The sequence below is a fragment of the Diorhabda carinulata genome, chromosome 6 (genome assembly GCF_026250575.1).
Source record: "Diorhabda carinulata isolate Delta chromosome 6, icDioCari1.1, whole genome shotgun sequence".
Lineage (NCBI taxonomy): Eukaryota > Metazoa > Arthropoda > Insecta > Coleoptera > Chrysomelidae > Diorhabda > Diorhabda carinulata.
In genome coordinates this window covers 15,680,472-15,699,651 of record NC_079465.1, presented here as the reverse complement: position 1 = coordinate 15,699,651, position 19,180 = coordinate 15,680,472, and the positions used below count along the sequence as shown (strand labels likewise).

Below are 19,180 nucleotides of genomic sequence, written 5' to 3'. Positions count from 1 at the left end.
AGGTGTTTATAAGATATGTAGATTTTTAGATCGTTGTACATGCCAAGGAAAGAGACATTTTGAAGAAAATTATCATAAAAATAAAATCAAACATTTGTTGGAGAACTAATGATTAAATAAACATTTGTACTACATACTGTGGAAGACCATATTACTGACATAAGGAAAAACTTGAAAGAGATTAATAATAATTTTTCATTTCCAAAAACAGCGCACGCAAAATGTCACTAAAATTAAACGTGTCAACGACAACTATTCATAGGATTCTTCAGGAGCAACTTCTTTACTCCTTTCGCATCCAGAAAGTGCATGCCATGGAAGTAGAGGAGTATCCAGCAAGACTGGCCTACGGTCGATGGTTTCTAGATAAACAACGATTTGATAATACATTTGTTGGAAAAGTATTGTGTTATTGTGTGTGGTAAGAATAGTGAGTAATAATTTATAGGTCTATATTTTTTGATAAAAACTTAAATGAACAGCAATAATACAAAATGATTTCCCACCCATGTTATGTGATATTCCTCTCAATATTCGCAGAGACATTTGGTTCGTGCACTATAGAGCACTCCCATTTCCTCCTATCTACATATCTCCTAAATCTTTAATTTTATTGAGTTAAACAGAAAATTCATTTTTGCTATCCTTAGATTGCATAGGTTGTCCCTGTGAAAGTAACGGATTCGCAGCTTTAAAGGCCTACAACTCAGAAACGAGATATCGTATGAAATTTTATTTTTTATGTCACTGCATTATTTTCACGTCATCTACTCACTCCAGAATTTTTTGCATCAAGTCCCGGAACAACCTGTATATCTCAATATATTTTGTGAATCAAATGTTATTTACATATAAATTTTTTTGAGTGATACAATCCCAAGGTAAAAAATTACCAGCACTAGGCTGAATAATGCTTAGTAACCCCCTTTTTACCAGTGAGCTCTATTCTAAAAAATAAGGAAAGTTTTGCTCACAACTGCATATCTAAATGATGCCATGATGTTAATTTAGGAATATTCAGGCTCTGTTACAAAAATGCGTATTGGGTGAGAATTTTGCATATCAAAATTCAATATTCCAAACCAGCGTATAGCTCTCATGGTTGTCCAATATTATCAGTATATTTTTCTGTTTAGTAGGCTGAACATAATCTACAAAGGAATGCCTCCAATTTAGGCATACCTCATTTGGAATCCAACCATCTGGATTATAGATTTTTTGAGTACTGGTAGGCGCACCATCAAGTCTTGTATCTTTTTTCTTGTGTAACTTGATAATGGTGGGAAAAATGAACCAATGGCAATCCAGCAACCTATGACAGTTGTTAATTGACCACATTGTGCGTCGGTAATTATCCCCAGCTGTTTCTTTCCTTTTACAGATAACACTTTAGGCTGCTTATTAGTGGTTGTAGATATATCAGTTTCTTATATGTCAAACAATCTAGAGAGAGAAATGTTTTATTTTCAAAAAATTATTACAATTTGTAGACAAAAGATTGTAAAACCTAGAAACAAACTGAATAAAGATACGAATAAAATAAAATTTCAGTATACAGAATAAAATAAAACAACAATGAGTAACAAAATTATAGGTAATAATTAGTACACGAGGCTATTGAATAACGAGACTGGTTATGAAAAAGGGTTTTATTATAAAAATTATTCTACATTCGAATGCTCCCCTTCAATATACTCCCCTCCCCTCGCCACACAACTTTCCATACGTTTTTTCCACTGATCAAAGCAGTGCTGGAAGTCTTCTTTGGTGAGCTTCTTTAGGAGTTCTGCCGTTTTTTGCTTTACCGCTTCCATCAACTCAAATAGGGTCCCTTTCAAAGCAGATCTTTTTCTAACCTTTCAAGGAAATCTGAGCCTACCCATTGACGCAAGAGCTTTTGGTCAGGAGTCAGATTTTTTGACACCAACTTCGCACAGACTTTTGTCATGTATAATTCCGCGTTTAAAATTTTTCTAACCGTTCCTTTATCGACGTTTACAGCCTCGACAATCATCCGAATACTCATTCGACAATCTGCACGCACAATTTGGTTGATTTTGGTCACTTTTTCCGGAGTTAAAGGAGTCTCAGGGCGATCTGTGCGTTGATCATCTTCAGTGCTCTCTTGGCCCTCACTAAACCGCTTACACCACTTTAAAACACGCGCACGTGATAGAGAATTGTCCCCATAGGTCAATAATTCATAGCACTCAGTCGGAGTTTTTTTCAATTTAACGAGATATTTGAGATTTATACGTTGCTACGTTTCAAACAGCTGCTGCACAAATACTATAATAGTGACGGAAGAAGCAAAAATTGAACCAGGATGCAGCATGTCCGGAAATAAATATTATTATTAAAATAGAAGTGGTTTACAGAGTAGAAGGCACTTTCCAGTAAATATGCCCTCAAATTATTGCGGAATGCGGGAAAAGATGATATCGATTTGATTTCAATTGGCAAGTGATTGTGCATTTTTTTGCATTGTAAAATATTGAACACTTGACTAATTCTGAATGTGGAGTAGATAAGTAAAGGTCGCGCTCCGCGTTCCTAAGTGGATAGCCGTGCAACGATCTTTTTGAAATTGGGGAAGCATACTTACGAATTTGGCAAACGAATTCAAAGATGAATAAGGAAGGAAAAATCAGAATTTTTAATTTTTTAAAGAAGTAAATATCTAACAGCTCTCTTTTGTAGTTTGAAGATTCGCTCAAATTTAGTCGCACCACACGAACCCCAGAAAGGAAGGGCATATCGGAGATGCGACTCAATAAGGGCATAATAGACTTTTAAGGAGGTGGATAAGTTCAGTTCTTTGGAAACTGATCTCAGGGCAAAGCAGGAGGAACTCAATTTTAAAGATAATGTGGCAATATGTACCCCCATTTCAAGGAATTGTTCACAACAAGCCCTAAAAATTTTACAAATTCAACGACGACAATGGTTTTGTTACTTAATAGAAAAGGCTGCAATGTATTTTTATATGATAAAACTATGGTTTTAGAAATGTTGAGAGAGAAAAGATTAGAATCGCACCATGATTTGAGGGTGATTAGGACACTAGATATGGTCCTATGGAGTGCTGTGAGATCGGGGTTGCTCCAAGAGAAACTAGTATCGTCTGTCTGCAAATAGACATATTTTGCCACCTATGTGTAGATAGGCGATGTCGTTTATAAACAGAAGAAACAAAATAGGGCCTTATACTGAGCTTGTAAGATACATTAATATAATATTTTAGGATAAAATCTTCAAGGCTACTGGAGTTCCGAGGAATATTTGATCGCGAAGAGATAAATCGCGATAAACAATCTTCTCTAGTTGTTTCGTACTTGCCCCAGTTTTTCGGGTGGTTTAAATAATTTCTTATGCGTAGGTGACTTAAGAATTTTTGAACTCTTCTCGAGTAAGCTAAAAAATACAGAGTTATTCAATTTGTTTCCTGATCTTTAGTGAAAATAGCACGAAATCGATCAAGTTTTAAAGCAACGATGATGAGCAATATTCCATGGACATCCCAAAATACTGAAGCCATAAACTTCCTAGCTGGCTGTTGTGCTTTTGGACACCTCGGACGTGGCTATGGCTAAGGTCCACTCAGATGATGATCGTTTTGATTCCGCAGTGAAGTGAAGGATCCATGTTTCACCCATTGTCACATATCGACGCAAAGAATCTGATTCATTACGTGTAAACGTGGCCAACAACACGTTGTTGTTTTTGATCGACTGCGAGTAAACGCGGCATCCACTTTGAAAAAAGCTTTCTCATGATCAAATATTCAAGCATACTTGTGAACACACTGCTTTTTGATAACCTCACGACCTCAGCTATCTCATGTAATTTCAATTTACGATTACATATAACTAATTTGTGGACTTTTCGATATTTTCTGAATTAACCACCTAGATTGGACGACCAGAACGTTCACCATCATCGGTGTCTTTACGACTACGTTTAAATTCTCAAACCAATAACAAATGGTTCTTTTCGATGGAGCAGAGTCCGTATAACACTTTTGAATCCATTGCTGAGCTTGTACAGTATTTTTTTTATCAAGAAGCGATGATAAATTAACACACGAAATTGTTTTGAAAATAACAAAAGTAGCTGCTCTTGAATAGCTTCACTTTTTTCTGACTAATCGAAATGTTATGGAATTTTATACATGGTCTTTTGAAAGTTGGTACTTTATAAACGTCATATGGATTTGACAATGGCAACGCCATCTGTGTGTCAGTCACATGAAATTGAGTGATGTAATATAGTCAATAAGATAGATTTACCAGCCTTATCAAAAGAATTTTCATATGTTTTGGAAAATTTCCGGAAAGTGTTAAAAAAGATGAATGAAAAATTTCTTATCGCATATCCTGAAAGAGCTGGGTCTTAGGGATTTTTACGTCATTTGCAAAGACATCGATCAGAAAAATGAGCAAATTAAACGTGTTTAGAAAAATGTGCTCGAATTGGCCAAAGACTATGTGGAAATGAATGTTATAGTTCATTTGTTCAATTTTGACCTACTGAATCTTGGAACAAACTCTGCTTGTAGAAATAATCCTGTGAAAAATATAAAAAATCAGTAAAATTACATTATTTATAAAACAAAATTATTTCAGCCTTGAATAACAAATGGAAACACTTTTGACGGCACTTGCCAGCTGTATATATCAATTGCTGAAGGATATGCCTTGAAAATCCCGTTTACTTTGGGACTCCCAAAAATAAGGGAGATATAAAAAGTTGAAGTGACCAGTGATAAGTACACGCCACTGGAGCAAATTCTTTTTTTAATCTTGTTTTAAATTGCCTGATTATTTTTAGTTAAAAAACTAATAACATTTTATGGAGCTAAAATGAAAACAAAAGTCTGCAAGCACGTAAGTAATTCACAAACTAATTAATTATTCATTTAATTTCGAATAATGATTAAGCGTAAATAGTTCAAAACAAATAAAAATTATTCATAATCTCAATTGTTTAAACTGTTGGTCGCTTACTTCAATTCACTTATTACACCGCGTTGAAACCACATGTGTTGTCTAATATTTAACGGTACATTCTTCTACAATTCATACAACATTTCTTCCAGAAAGCGCGTATAAATTGCTCTATTTAATTTATTTGGTAAAATGTAAGGCCCGATTAAGCAATCTCCAACGATACTCACCCACACATTAACCGAATATTTATGCTAAAATCCCCTTTCACGAACAAAGTACTGATTTTCTTCTTCCGAAACGTGACTATTTCTAGAGTTGAAAATTTCTTCCCTAGTAAATATAGCCTCATCTGTATACAACACATATTTTAAAAAATTTCGATTTTCACGACACTTTTATAAATACCAGTTTGAAAATTCCATACGCACCTGAAAATCTATAGGTTCTAATGCTTCCAATGCCAATTTGTATGGATGTAACAGTTGTTCTTTTAAAACTTTCCATATAGTAGAATGAAAAAATATGACACGTGCCTACTAGATTATAATTTAGAAATATTGAGTAGTATTTAATTACCTGCAGACTTTTGTTTAGAGGCAAATTTCTACAATACCGTTAATTTTAACTCCATAAAAGGTTATAAGTTTTTTAACTAAAAAATAATCAGGCAATTTAAAACAAATTAAAAAAAAATTTGCTCCAGTGGCGTAAAAAATAGGAGGATAAAAGTGACAACTAATCCTGACAGCGCGCCACTGGTTAAATTTTTCCAATGTTTGTTTATGTCAAAATATTATTTATTAAGAAGCATATTGGTAACCAAATCTGAAAGAAAAATTTAAAGGCGTTCTTGATTTATGGCAAATTTTTGATTAAGGGTTCGTATTCCTACATATATCAAAATGATTCATTTATTGAGATCTCTCTGTGGTAGAGCGTTGTCGGTCAAATATAGAAACACCCTGTATCTCATCAAATTCTCCCGTTACAGTGAACGTTCTTAGCTTTTTTGTTTTCGTGTAATCTAATTTCACAAGCTGAATTTAAATACTCTAAATTATCGATTCTTAACTTCCACAACTCCTCTCTACAATATGCCCCTGCTACGCCTATACGAGGATGTTTTGAAAAATTCTTAGCCTGATATAGAACCAAACAAAATTTCAATGCCAAAATATTTTATTTCTCAACATATTCTCCTCTCAATTGGATACATTCATTACAGCGAACCTGCAATGTTTCTAGGCCTTTCAAAAAAATGTTTCTTCTTGCTCAGAAAACCAGACCTCCACAATTTTTATTCCCTCCTAGTTGGAAGAAAATTTATGACCTTTTATACTTTTTTCAGTTGAGGAAAGAGATGATAGTCGGACGGAGCCAAATCTGGTGAATAAGGGGGGTGTTCTAGTAATTCAAATTCTAAATGAGGAATTTTTTGCATGGCAACATGAGATTTGTGTGCAGAGGTGTTTGGGGATGCATTTTGCATCAATTGTTCTCATGTCCAAATTGACTTGAACTATATGATGAACGCATTCGTATGAAATATTCAGTGTTTCAGATATCCGTTTTAGCCCAATATCATGTCATGAACTGCATCGATATTTTTGGGGACTGACACAGAAACTAGCCTTCCCGATCGGTCATCATCTTCAATGGAAAATTTACTTCTTTTGAAGCTTGCAGTCCAATTTTTCACTATCGCATACAAAGGACATTGATCACCAAGGGTATTAAGCATATCTTCGTAAATCTGCTTACCTTTTAAATACAGGTACTTGATGATGGCTCGATACTCCAATTTTTCGTTTTTCACAATTTCGGTGGACATCTTTTTTCTTTTAATTTATTGCGTAACTCTGGTTTACTTTTTTGACGTCAAACTTTACACTGACACTTCTAGTAAGTTATTGTTCGTTGCTATGGTAACGCAATATATTGTTTATGCATGGAACTGGTCTAGGCTAACTAGATATCAATACATCCTCGTATTTGAATCTAACTTTTGATTCAAAACAACTTTACTATATAATATTTTCTCAATTGTGAAAGATAAAGATACTCTTGTACAAAATTCAAATTATTTAACAAACTTCGTATAATGCTTTAAAAAATTGATATCTGATGGTAGCATTTTAACTTTTAAACCAAGCAGGACTTATTACCAAGAATAACTTTTCTCCATAGAACCACTAATAAAAAAGTTTTCCATATGGTTCCAACTTAAGTATATATTTTTGATGGAAAAATTTTTGTTATCATTTTTTTGATATTTCAAATTAATATTGAGCAAATTATCACATGAAACTGTTTTAAACTCACTTTAAATAGTCTACAATATTGTGGGGTTTTCTAATTCTATCGATAACACTATTTACTAGGAAAGTGCTTAAATGTGGACTTATTTTTAATCGTACCTATAGATAGGATTAGTTATCTTATCATTCCAAATGAATGTGCGATAAAACGTTGGGCTCGCACTGTTTTGTCTTATGATCTGGTAACGGTGTTATAAGAATATTTAACGGAAATGAATACGAAGAAAAGTGAAAAATCCGGTAAAAAGACTATTCGTATGTCTTTCAGCAAAAAAAGGAATAAAACTGTAAGCGAGGTAAGCGTTACGACATTCAAAAATATTACGGAATTTATGTAATTATACAATATGACCCAATTAGCGTACTGCAAATTCTATGATAAATTTATTTTATTTATCGTTTGTGAGAGTTAATACGGCACTAAATATTACGATCAAAAGTTTTTAATTACCCATATTTTGCGTGATGCACAACAAATAAAAACATATATATATATATATATATATATATATATATATATATATATATATATATATATATATATATATATATAACATAAATAATAAAACTACAGTCTGTGACATATTTATATTTTTGATTCATCGATGTAACTTCTTGCTTTCATTATTTCGATGCATCATTTTCGTCTCGTCTCTGCAACAATTTCCACAAATAATCATCGTCTATTAGGTTCCGTTCGTTTTTCAGGATATTTCAAAGAATTAGGACATTACTTTCTGATATCCCTGTCCAATTTGTCCCACAACAACTCAGTCGAGTTTAGATCAGGCGACTGTGACGGCCAAATCACTATTTTCACTAAATTCTTCCTTCTCATTTAATTCAAATACTTTTTGCACATCTTAGAAGAATGCTTGGGATCGTTGTCATGCTGAAAGATAAATTTTCTGTCTATCACAACCTTTAATATTTTTTTATAGACTTCTTCAAAATTCCTTCAATTTTCTCCAGGTCTCTAGTTGCTTTTCCTCCAAAACATCCCCAAACCCTTACCGAGTCTCCGTCGTATTTTACAGTCGGGATTACAGATGGATCTAACATCCGTTCTTTTTTTTTAACCTGTGTACAAATACTATTCTCTTAGACTCAAAAACCTCAAACTTTGATTCATCACTCCCTAAAACTCTCTCTCACTCTTCTTGCGTCCATTTTAACCCACTGCAACCTCTTAATTTTATTTTGACGTCTTAAAAGGAGTTTCTTCACAGTCGCCCTTCCCAAAAGCCCTTCTCTCAATCTCGTTTTCACTAAAGAAGTATTCACATTTATTAATCCCGTGCACGTGTGTCGTCGATCAAGGTCATTTTCGATAATAAACGCCAAAAAAGCCGCAGCTCTCGTCCTCATTATAAATTTGATTCAGCATTAACTCTAAATCTTCGATCATATTTTAAAAACCATCTCTAACTGGACAGAAAATATCTCTTCTTCATAATTTTCCTAGGAAAAAGATTTAGTTCTTTATTAAGGAATTACTCCCGAAATTGGCGTGTCTTCTGCTCTTCTGTAGGAACTACTCGTAGAGACAATTCACTGCTTGGAAAAATTCCGCGGCCTTCAGCGCTTTTTCGAAGATTCTCCAAATCCTTGTTTTTTTAAAAACGACTCAATCTTGAATCAATGTTGATTAGCAAACTGATTGTCAAATACACAGGAAAAAAACAACAATGAAATAACACTACTGTTACAAACCAGGTCTCCAGTCGCCTTTCCTCCAAAATATCCCCAAACTATCACCAAGTCTGCTCCAAGTATCCTTTGACCTGCATATACATACTCCTATCTTAGAATCAAAAACAAAAATACTTTGGAGAATTTTGGATTTAATCACATTTCACCAATACTTGTCTATAGAATTTTCATTTTTTTTTTCATCTAAAACCTGCTCATTACTGTCGAAGCATCATAATTGAATTCTTCGCAAAAAAATTGATGGATTTTCTTACAGTTTCATGATAGTTTAAACTTATGTTTCTTAACTGGTTCTTGTCAGCGTCATCTAGCTTTGTTCTTGTCTTTTTGACAGGTCTTTATTCCAAATATATATATATATATATATATATATATATATATATAAATTGTATTTTTTTCTAATATCTTGGTTTCGTAGGTTATTTGGATGAAATAATCAAACTTCGATGAAATAACACATTTTTATGTTAGATACGAGGATATATTGAAAAATGCTCAGCCTACTACAGAATCAAACAAAATTTCAATGTCAAAATATTTCATTAATCAACATATTCTCCTCTTAATTGGATACATTTATTACAGCGAACCTGCAACATCTCCAGACCTTTAAAAAAAAATGTTTCTTCTTGCTCTGCAAACCAGCATTTATTACCTCCTCGTCGGAAGAAAATTTACGACCTATTAAACTTTTTTTCAGTTGAGGTGAGAGATGATAGTTGGACGGAGCCAAATCTGGTGAATAAGGGGGGTTTTCTAGTAATTCAAACCCTAAATCACGAATTTTTTGCATGGCAACATGAGATTTGTGTGCAAGGGCGTTGTCCTGCAAAAACAAAACAACTTTGGATAGCTTTTCGCGTCTTTTCTCTCCAATTTTTTCCCATATAGTGGTCAGTAATGTCGAAAAGTAATCTTCTACCCTTATCCAAAAGATCAATCATGATTAATCCATGGCAATCCTAAAAAACTGAAGCAAGAGCTTTTCCAGCAGATTTTTCGACACGAAACTTCTTAGGTCTTGGAGAACCATTCCATCGATTGTTGCTTTGTTATGGATCGTAGATATGTACCCAAGCCTCATCCATAGTAACAATTCGGTTTAAGAAGTCTACATCATTTTCAAATCGAACACAGGTCTAATGCGATGCTTCTACCCTTGCTCGCTTTTGGTCAACATTCAAACATTTGGGGACTATAAGATGAACGCGTTCGTATGAAATATTTAGTGCTTCAGATATCCATTTTAGCCCAATTCGACGCTCTGATAAAATCATGTCATGAACTGCATCGATATTTTCAGAGACTGACACAGAAACTGGCCTTCCCGATCGGTCATCATCTTCAATGGAAAATATACTTCTTTTGAAGCTTGCAGTCCAATTTTTCACTGTCGCATACGAAGGACATTGATAACCAAGGGTATTAAGCATATCTTCGTAAATCTGCTTACCTCTTAACCCTTTTTTTGGTAGTTCGTGTATTGAGCTAAGATTTTTGTTTTCTTAGAATCAAATTCATGTTAATTTTTTTCATGTTTGTGTAGAACAGTCGATGCATTTTTGGTGTATTTGTGACCCTTTATTCTGTTCTCCACGTATTGTGTAGTCATTCCTATATAATTTTTAGGACTATTCAACATGGTATGGAATATATATTTGATTTCTTATTGTCTTTAGTTTTGTTTTTTAGTGTAGTGAATAGAGTCGATAACGTGTTGTGAGATCTATAACTTATATTGATGTTGTTTCGATAAAATGTATTTCAATATTTCTGATAGTAGTTTTGTATAGGGGAGTGCTATATATGTATCTTTTTCTTTTCTTGAATTTATTTATGTAGTTGGATGATGTGCGTTGCCGGTTGATTCTATTAATTTGATTTTCTGTATATTGATTATTCTTCAAAGTATTTTTGAGTTTTTTATTACTTCGCGGTGATATTCTGGAGAAGTTAATTATAATGCTCTATCTGTTAATCCTATAACGACGTTGTTTTTTTGTGATTTGGGATTGCATGAGTTAGAATTAAGATATCTTCCAGACCATGTTTCTTTTGTATAATATTTAGTTTTTATTTTATTATTGATTTTAATAAGTGTAATGTCTAAGAAATTCATTTTGTTGTTGTTTTCAATTTCTAAAGTGAATTGGATACTTGGTGGTTGAATCTATTAAAGTTATCAAGAAATGTATTACATTTGTTACTAGAGATTACCTCTAAACAGTCATGAACGTATCTTTTGAATAACACTACATCAATATCCATATCATCCAGTATCTTCTCTTCTACACATTCCATAACAATTTGCGCTAGACTTGAGGAAATTGGAGATCCCATTGTACATCCGTTTAGTTGTTGGAAAAAGTTGTCCTTATTTTGAAAATAATTATTAGTTTGTATAAGCGTAATACCTACCAAAAATTCGTAATTCGCTGTTTCGCATTTAAATATTATCCTCTGATTTTGTCTCTAGGGTAAGTGAATCTCTTGCGGATTTGTGCTTGAAAAGTATGCAACCACAAGGTTCTGCATGGGGTGCCACCGTGGCACCGTCTCTTAAATTGAAACTATGATATTCTTGGTTTCATTTGTGCTGCTTTTTCTTTCATAAATTACTGAATAGCTTTAAATTTGACCATTTACAATTTTATTCAGAGTTTATCTTACATTATAATTTCTGATTTCTCAACCCTTGTGGTTGCATACTTTTCAAGCACAAATCCGCAAGAGATTCACTTACCCTAGAGACAAAATCAGAGGATAATATTTAAATGCGAAACAGCGAATTACGAATTTTTGGTAGGTATTACGCTTATACAAACTAATAATTATTTTTAAAATAAGGACAACTTTTTCCAACAACTAAACGGATGTACAATGGGATCTCCAATTTCCTCAAGTCTAGCGCAAATTGTTATGGAATGTGTAGAAGAGAAGATACTGGATGATATGGATATTGAGGTAGTGTTATTCAAAAGATACGTTGACGACTGTTTAGAGGTAATCTCTAGTAACAAATGTAATACATTTCTTGATAACTTTAATAGATTCAACCCCCAAGTACCCAATTCACGTTAGAAATTGAAAACAACAACAAAATGAATTTCTTAGACATAACACTTATAATCAATAATAAAATCCATTATTGGATCTTGGCTGCTTCGCTGGCGGCTCTCCACTAATTGTCTATTTCAAAAAGACCGACATCTTCTCTGGCGTAGCCCAATCATTTCAATTTCGACTTTCATTCATTATGTACTTGATCACGTCTATGTTCTTGTGGAAATTCTTCATTATGACGTATTCACTATTTGTTATTTTCTTCTACTGGACCGACCATTATGTCAGCATTAGTTGTATGAAGTTTTTGTGAGTATTTTTGTTGATCTAGGAAGACAGTATGGAACAGTAACATCTGATAAGGTTTCGATGTAAATTAACGGGTTTTGCCACAGCGCATCTGAAAATTCTCAAAATCAAAGGCCAAATTAGGATGCTTGAGTTATAATTAAAAGCTTATTAGTAATTTAAGCACCACCAACTCAGTTTGCCAATATCTTTTAAGCTCATTTTTACCTTTTAAGAGGTTTATTCCAAGGACGATTATTTTCTACCATATTTATAAATAATATTTTTACCGCGAGTAGACTTTTAAAAATTCTCCTTTTTCTCTACGCTTTTTTCATATCTGAATTATAGGAATAACGGACATTCTTGTCGCCTTTTTATCATTTTAACATTGTTTGTTTTTTGATTATGTTGTTTTATGGTGCTATAAAATATTAATAACACCAATTTATCACATTTTTATATTCAAGGTAATCCACGTTTTTAATAATCTGCCTTTTTATTTTTCCTGCTCATGGAAAATCCATCTGTTTAGAGACTTGATGCCAGATAGCAGTTTTGATTTCATATAGACATTTTTTATCATGTTTAATGATTCTAATAGTAATCCAACAAAAAAATTAACCGGAAGTGTCCTTTCGGAAGGACAACCCGTAAGCGAGGGATTTCACTTGCTTTGCCACCCATTAGGTCAGCTTATGCTAAACCCGCTACACCTATATCTAATGTTTATTTATTGTAAAAGAAAACTCCAAAATCGTTGACAATTTTTATATGAATACTAGAAACAATTACTAATTATATATAATTATTGATTCAAATTATTATTTTGTTGGACATTATTGAAAATTAAAGAACGTAACAAGTTGTTTACATTGTTATTTATTCTATTTTTTTAAAGGAAATATGCATTCTTTAAATTATAGAACTAAATGTATTAAAATACTTTACTACAATAAATGTGATAAATAAAAAGCAAAAATTACCCGGTCACTCCCAAGAATCTATATCGAACGCTGATTTTTACAAAATATCCTTCGATGTTAATCGAAATCTGCATCAAAAACTCAACAATTTAGTGAATACATAGTGTTTAAATATATTAAATCATGAAATAAATATCCATTGTATAATAAATTATACTGACTTATAACAAATTTATAAGTGCCTGCCAGACATACGTTAAAGTATAAAAGATGAAAATTTTTTTGCGTGCTCTCATTGGTGTAGGGAACAATGTTTGGGGGTTACAAACCTTGAGTAACGGTGCCTTCGGTAGGTATCAGTTAATCAAGGTGCGCGGTTCCTGAGCTCTCTCACGTTAAATTATAAAAGCTGAAATTTACACAGATTGTTCAAATGACCATTCTAAGTCATTATTCAAAAGGCCAGCATTTAAGAGTATTCCTGCAGTTTTAATTTTATATATTAATATTTTATTGTGTGTGGTTATAAATTTAATATTTATTATGAAAATGTTGAATTATTTTGTCTTGAAGATGCTGAAGTGTAAATGTGGAATCTTTTTTTTCTGGATTTTCTTTCGGATCAGTTTCTAACAATTCAATGTAATGTCTATGTAAGGAAGTTAAAAAGAAACATCGACTTTTATCAATAACATTTTCTTGTATGCCCTTTGATGATAATTTCGACGCTCCTGCGTCACATACAGTGTGATAGTATATTTTTGGAGCAAAATAATTTATTAATCTCTTGTATAAATTTTTGTGTTCCTCTCGGTCTTTAACGAAATCTATTATTGAGGATTTCAATGATTCTGTTTCAGATTCATGAAGGGGTTGGACACGCAAGTTTTACAACTAATTTCAATATTTGCATCACTTTCTGTAGGAATCTCTTCTAAGGTTTTAAGAAGATGTTTTACATTCTCAAATACCTCGTGTGTCATTGAAGTTAATGCCTCTTGTTCTACAGATTGTAATGTTTTTTCTGATAATCTTGGTGTAGTAAAGCTGGTAGATTCATCCGTCGATGTTGATGGTGTTGGAATCACGTCTGGATCTTCATAATATTTTTTCATCAGTGCTGTAAATGTCTTGTAGCACTCTCTATGGTAACCACCTTCCATCTCTCCACTTGGTAAAACTACATCTTTATATAAAAGTTTATATTTTTGTCGTGATTTTAATATACTTTTACACTTTTTCAATGTTTGTTCAAAAAATAAAATCACATTTCCACTACTCTCATGATAAAATACACAATCTACATTTTCTTCCATGATTATAAACTTTTTTTACTGCAATTTAGCTCCTACAATTTTCTTTCGAAACACTACCTTCAACTTTCGGAGTCAAGTCTGTTGAACCCAGTGTCCCAAAAAGACATTTAGAATTTTGACCTTATACTACGTTTGGAGGGATTTTAGGCGGAGTGTTAGACCCTTCGGATAGGTCTGGCCTTTTGAATAATGAATAGTCATTTGAACACTCTGTGTAAATTTCAGCTTTTATAATTTAACGTGAGGGAACTCAGGTACTGCGCACTTTGATTACCTCATACCTACCGAGGGCACCGTTACTCAAGGTTTGTAACCCCCCAAACGTTGTTCCCTACACCAGTGAGAACACGCAAAAAAATTTTCAGCTTTTATACTTTAACGTATGTCTAGCAGGCACTGACTCTCACTCTACGAAAGCAAATGTCACTACCTGAAGTTGTAAAAGTGAATTCCCTTCACTTACGAGCCTTTCGAATCTAAAGGGAAAAGTTACAGAAGGGCGTACTTCCGTAAGGACACCCGCAGCGAAAGTGATAGTGTCCGCCTTGGAAAGCAAATCGTTCTACCATCTCTGAAATCGTCGACCATACTTTAGTAGATTCTATTAGTGAAAGAGAGAACCTATTTGCTTTAATTTTATTTTATAAGATAGGAACATTTTGGTGATGGTGATGTTTTGTTATAGGAAAAATTTTCAAAAGCAGGGCTGAGATTGGGGTGATTTTTGGGGATAGTTTCTTTTCATGTATCACTCGCCTACTATCGGTCCTTGAGTGGAAAAGATTAGTTGGTTACAGACACTTGAATTCATCTTGGTCAAAAAATTAAATCGGGAACATTTTTGTGCGATGATTTCCTATGACTTTCGACGATCATCATGTGACATACCGTGAGATTGAGGCATACTTAGGCATAAGTTCCACTCACATACATTCAATATTGCAAGAGCATTTAGCTGTCAAAAAGATTTGTTCTCGTTGGATACCGCTTAATTTGTAAATCGCTCAAAAACGCTCGTGTTCATTGGTGCAAAGAAATGCTAAAAAATTCAATCGCGGGGTTTCAAAAGACGTCTATAAGATCGTGACAGGCGACTTATCATGGATCTATGCATATGAACTCGAAACAGTCGACTGATCTGTCTTTCAAGACGAGTCAAATCTAACAAAAGTTATTCGTACAAGAAGCACTTCGAATTCTGATTGGTACTTCAGCATTTGCTTGCAAGATTTGTGCGAGAAAATCAGGGAAACCAATCGCAGAAGACAAATCATTCTCCACCACGACAATGCGAGCTTTCGCACATAAGTTCAAAGAAAATCACCTTTTCTTTATTAATAGCTGGACATATCGCCAACGTTCCATTAGAGCAACGTAGAATGGTCAATTCTGAATGATGCACCAACATTTGTTTGCAAGATTTGTGCGAAAAAATCAGGGAAACCAATCGCAGAAGACGAATAATTCTCCACCACGACAAAGCTAGTTCTCGCATATAAGCTCAAAGAAAAACGCCTTTTCTTTAGGAATAGCTGGACATATCGCAACCGTTATATTAGAGCAACGTAGATTGGTCAATTCTGGATGATGCACCAAAATTTATTTGCAAGATTTGTGTGAAAAAATCAGGGAAACCAATCGCAGAAGATGAATCATTCTCCTCCACGGCAATGCGAGGTCTCGCACATAAGTTCAGAGAAAAACGCCTCTTCTTTAGGAATAGCTGGACATATCGTATATAACTTTGATAGAAAAAAAAGAAACCCAAAAGATTAACATTTTTGACCATGAGTTTAGTTATACAGTTATATGGGTTTTTAAACAACGCTATGTTCATAAATGATAGTTTTAATGTAAAAACTCACCACCTTCTTACAAATCCAAATCAGAATTAGAAGATGAATCCATCTTCTTTTCACACAGAACCTGAAATTTTCTCTTTAAATTTAGTCAATTCTGTAAATTTTTTTAACCGCTTGAATGCGGGCAATTTTTCCAAAAGTCTCGAGTGGTAACCTGCATTATTCATTCATATTATACAGTTCTGAGGAAGAAGATCTATCATTTGTTCGAACTATTCTTTAAAGACATCAGCGTATATGTCTTCATATTAGTCATGGATACGAGTAGATTAGAAAAATTAGCTAAGAAAACCGTTGCGTCCTTCTGTAAATTTCCCAACATCCAGTGTTCTGCTAACACATCACTCCAAAAGTCGTCTGACTAATAAAAACAAATTTTTTGCCAAAACTCGATTTTATTCATTAATGTAATCTCTCTCAAGATCAATATAATAATTCCAACGCTTCTCTAACTTTTTAATGTCGTTCTTGTAGAAGGATTTGTATTTTTCCACAAAATAGGCTTCAGTTTTAACAATTGCTTCTTCATTTGAGCTGAATTTCTTACCGGCTGGCATTTTTTTGATATCAGCGAAAGGCTAGTAGTCACTCGGTGCCAAATCTGAACTATAAGTTGGATGAGGGAATCAATTCGAAGTGTAATTTGTTCAATTTAATCAAAGTTTCCAACAACTTGTGAATCGGTGCATTGTTTTGGTGAAACAGTGGTTTTTTCTTCGACATATGAGGTCGTTTTTCCTTAATTTTTGCATTCCAACGATCTAACAACTCTATGTAATATTCGATATTGATTGTCTCTCCCTTTTGGAGATAATCGATGAACAATATTCCATGCGCATCCCCAAATACTCACCATAACCTTCCCAGCTGACTGTTGTGCCATTAGACATTTCGGACATGGTTTACCGGCTGTAGTCCACTTAGATGATGATCGTTTTGAATTCGGAGTGAAGTGATGGATCCATGTTTCATCCATTGTCATATATCGACATAAAAAATCTGATTTATTACGTGTAAACATGGCTGAACACTGTTCTGAATCATGAACACACTTTGTTTTTGATCGACTGTGAGTAAACGTAGCATCCACTTTCAAAGAATCTTTCTAATGGTCAAATGTTTATGCATAACTATAAACAAATTATAATTACACTGCCTTCTGATATCTTTACGGCCTTAGCTGCCTCACGCAATTTTAATTCACGATTAATTATAACCAATTTGTGAACTTTCTTGATGTTTTCTGGAGTAACCTCTTCAATTGGACGACCAGAACGTTCACTACATTTAAATTTAGCAAATGGTTCTTTGCTATGGAGCAGAGTCCGGAAAACACTTTTGAAGCCATTGCAGAGCTTGTATAGGGTAAGTCCGGGAGAGTTGGCTCCGATTTTTTTAAAATGAGATAAAATCAAAATCAAAACGAATATTTAAACGCAAAATATGTATTACATATAAGAACCAATAAAACATTAGATTATAAACTAGTTTTAAAGAAAAGGCAAACAGGTAATGAAAAAAAAAATTTTTCTCTTTAATACTGTCTGGGCCAACTCTCCCACATACTATGGGCTAGTTGGCCCAAGGATATAGGGTGAGTTGACCCAACAGAAATGTGTATTTCTACTTCCTTTTCTTTGATAAGTTTTTACCACAAAGGTCACATAGGTTCAAATATTTCGAACAACTTTCGTGAAACCATCTCTGGCAGTGTAGACATTGAATCCAATCATCGGCTTTCGTGGTCACATTATATTTTTCACAACATCCAAGGCGTTCTGTTGCATCATCTTCGTCCGGACTATCATCAGACTGAGTCACTAACCCATCTAATGCATCAGTATCATCGTCTGTTGATTCATCTTCAATTTTTTGATTTTTTCTTTTATTCTTTTTTTCATGCAGAGTCTTTGATGTTTTTCTCTGATCTTCTTCTTTCTTCTGTTTAAAAGCAGATCTTTTTTTTTTCAATGTGACTTGGGGATGTTAAAACGGCTGCCACTTGCTCTGCCTTCTTTCGTACTTTCTGAATGCTAGCTGATGAGGAGCTGGGCACCGGAAAGAATTTGTTAAGAAGTGTTTCGGGAGTGTTTTTATCGGTATTTATCAGCTCAGGTTCAGGTTCTGACTCTAAGGCTGAAGTAGAGGGCATTTTATCGTCTTTTGTTTGAGTGGTATTATTAGATTCAGTAGCGTAAACTAAAAGGTAAAAAATTAGTTTAAAGAGAGGTCTCTAAATTTACACTAACCTGCAGAAGTATTGGGATCTAATTTTTCATCTTCAGAATCCAAGTAGGCATACTCTGGTATAGCACCAGGATTAAATGGGCAGATTCCTGTAGATTTAAAAGCCGACACAGCGTTATCAACAGTTGCTGCTTTTGACCACGCCTCCGACAACAATTGACCAAATTGCATACGAGAAATTTTCCTTCCAGGATTTGCTTTTACAAATGTATTGCAAGCTTTATTCCAAAAGGCTTTCAGGCTTTTAAAGAAACACCTGTCCAAGGGTTGAAGGAACTGAGTAGTATGACCAGGTAGACAAAACAGAATAACATTATGTTCATCGGCATATTCCAGCATTTCTACCGAATTACAATGACTGGCATGACCATCCAGTAAAAGTAGAATTTTTCCGTCTGGTTTACATGGAACAAAATGTTCTTTTAACCAGGTAAACATCAAATCCGTATTAATATAAGCGGATTTTTCGTTCATGTAAACCACAGAACCCGGAGGCAT

General features: G+C 33.8%; 1 protein-coding gene across 2 annotated transcripts in view; it reads left to right on the top strand.

The window, feature by feature from the left end:
* The window catches only part of LOC130895943 (protein diaphanous), a 145,045-nt gene that overhangs the window by 7,749 nt on the left and 118,116 nt on the right, over positions 1 to 19,180 (top strand). Inside the window, exon 1 of one of the 2 annotated variants that reach the window (XM_057803604.1) lies at positions 7,278 to 7,563. The exons of the other annotated variant lie outside the window; for it this stretch is intronic. Coding sequence (XP_057659587.1) covers positions 7,480 to 7,563 — 84 coding nt within the window. The 5' untranslated portion in view covers positions 7,278 to 7,479. Of the gene's footprint in view, positions 1 to 7,277; positions 7,564 to 19,180 lie in introns of those variants that run through there. 2 annotated transcript variants of the gene reach the window in all.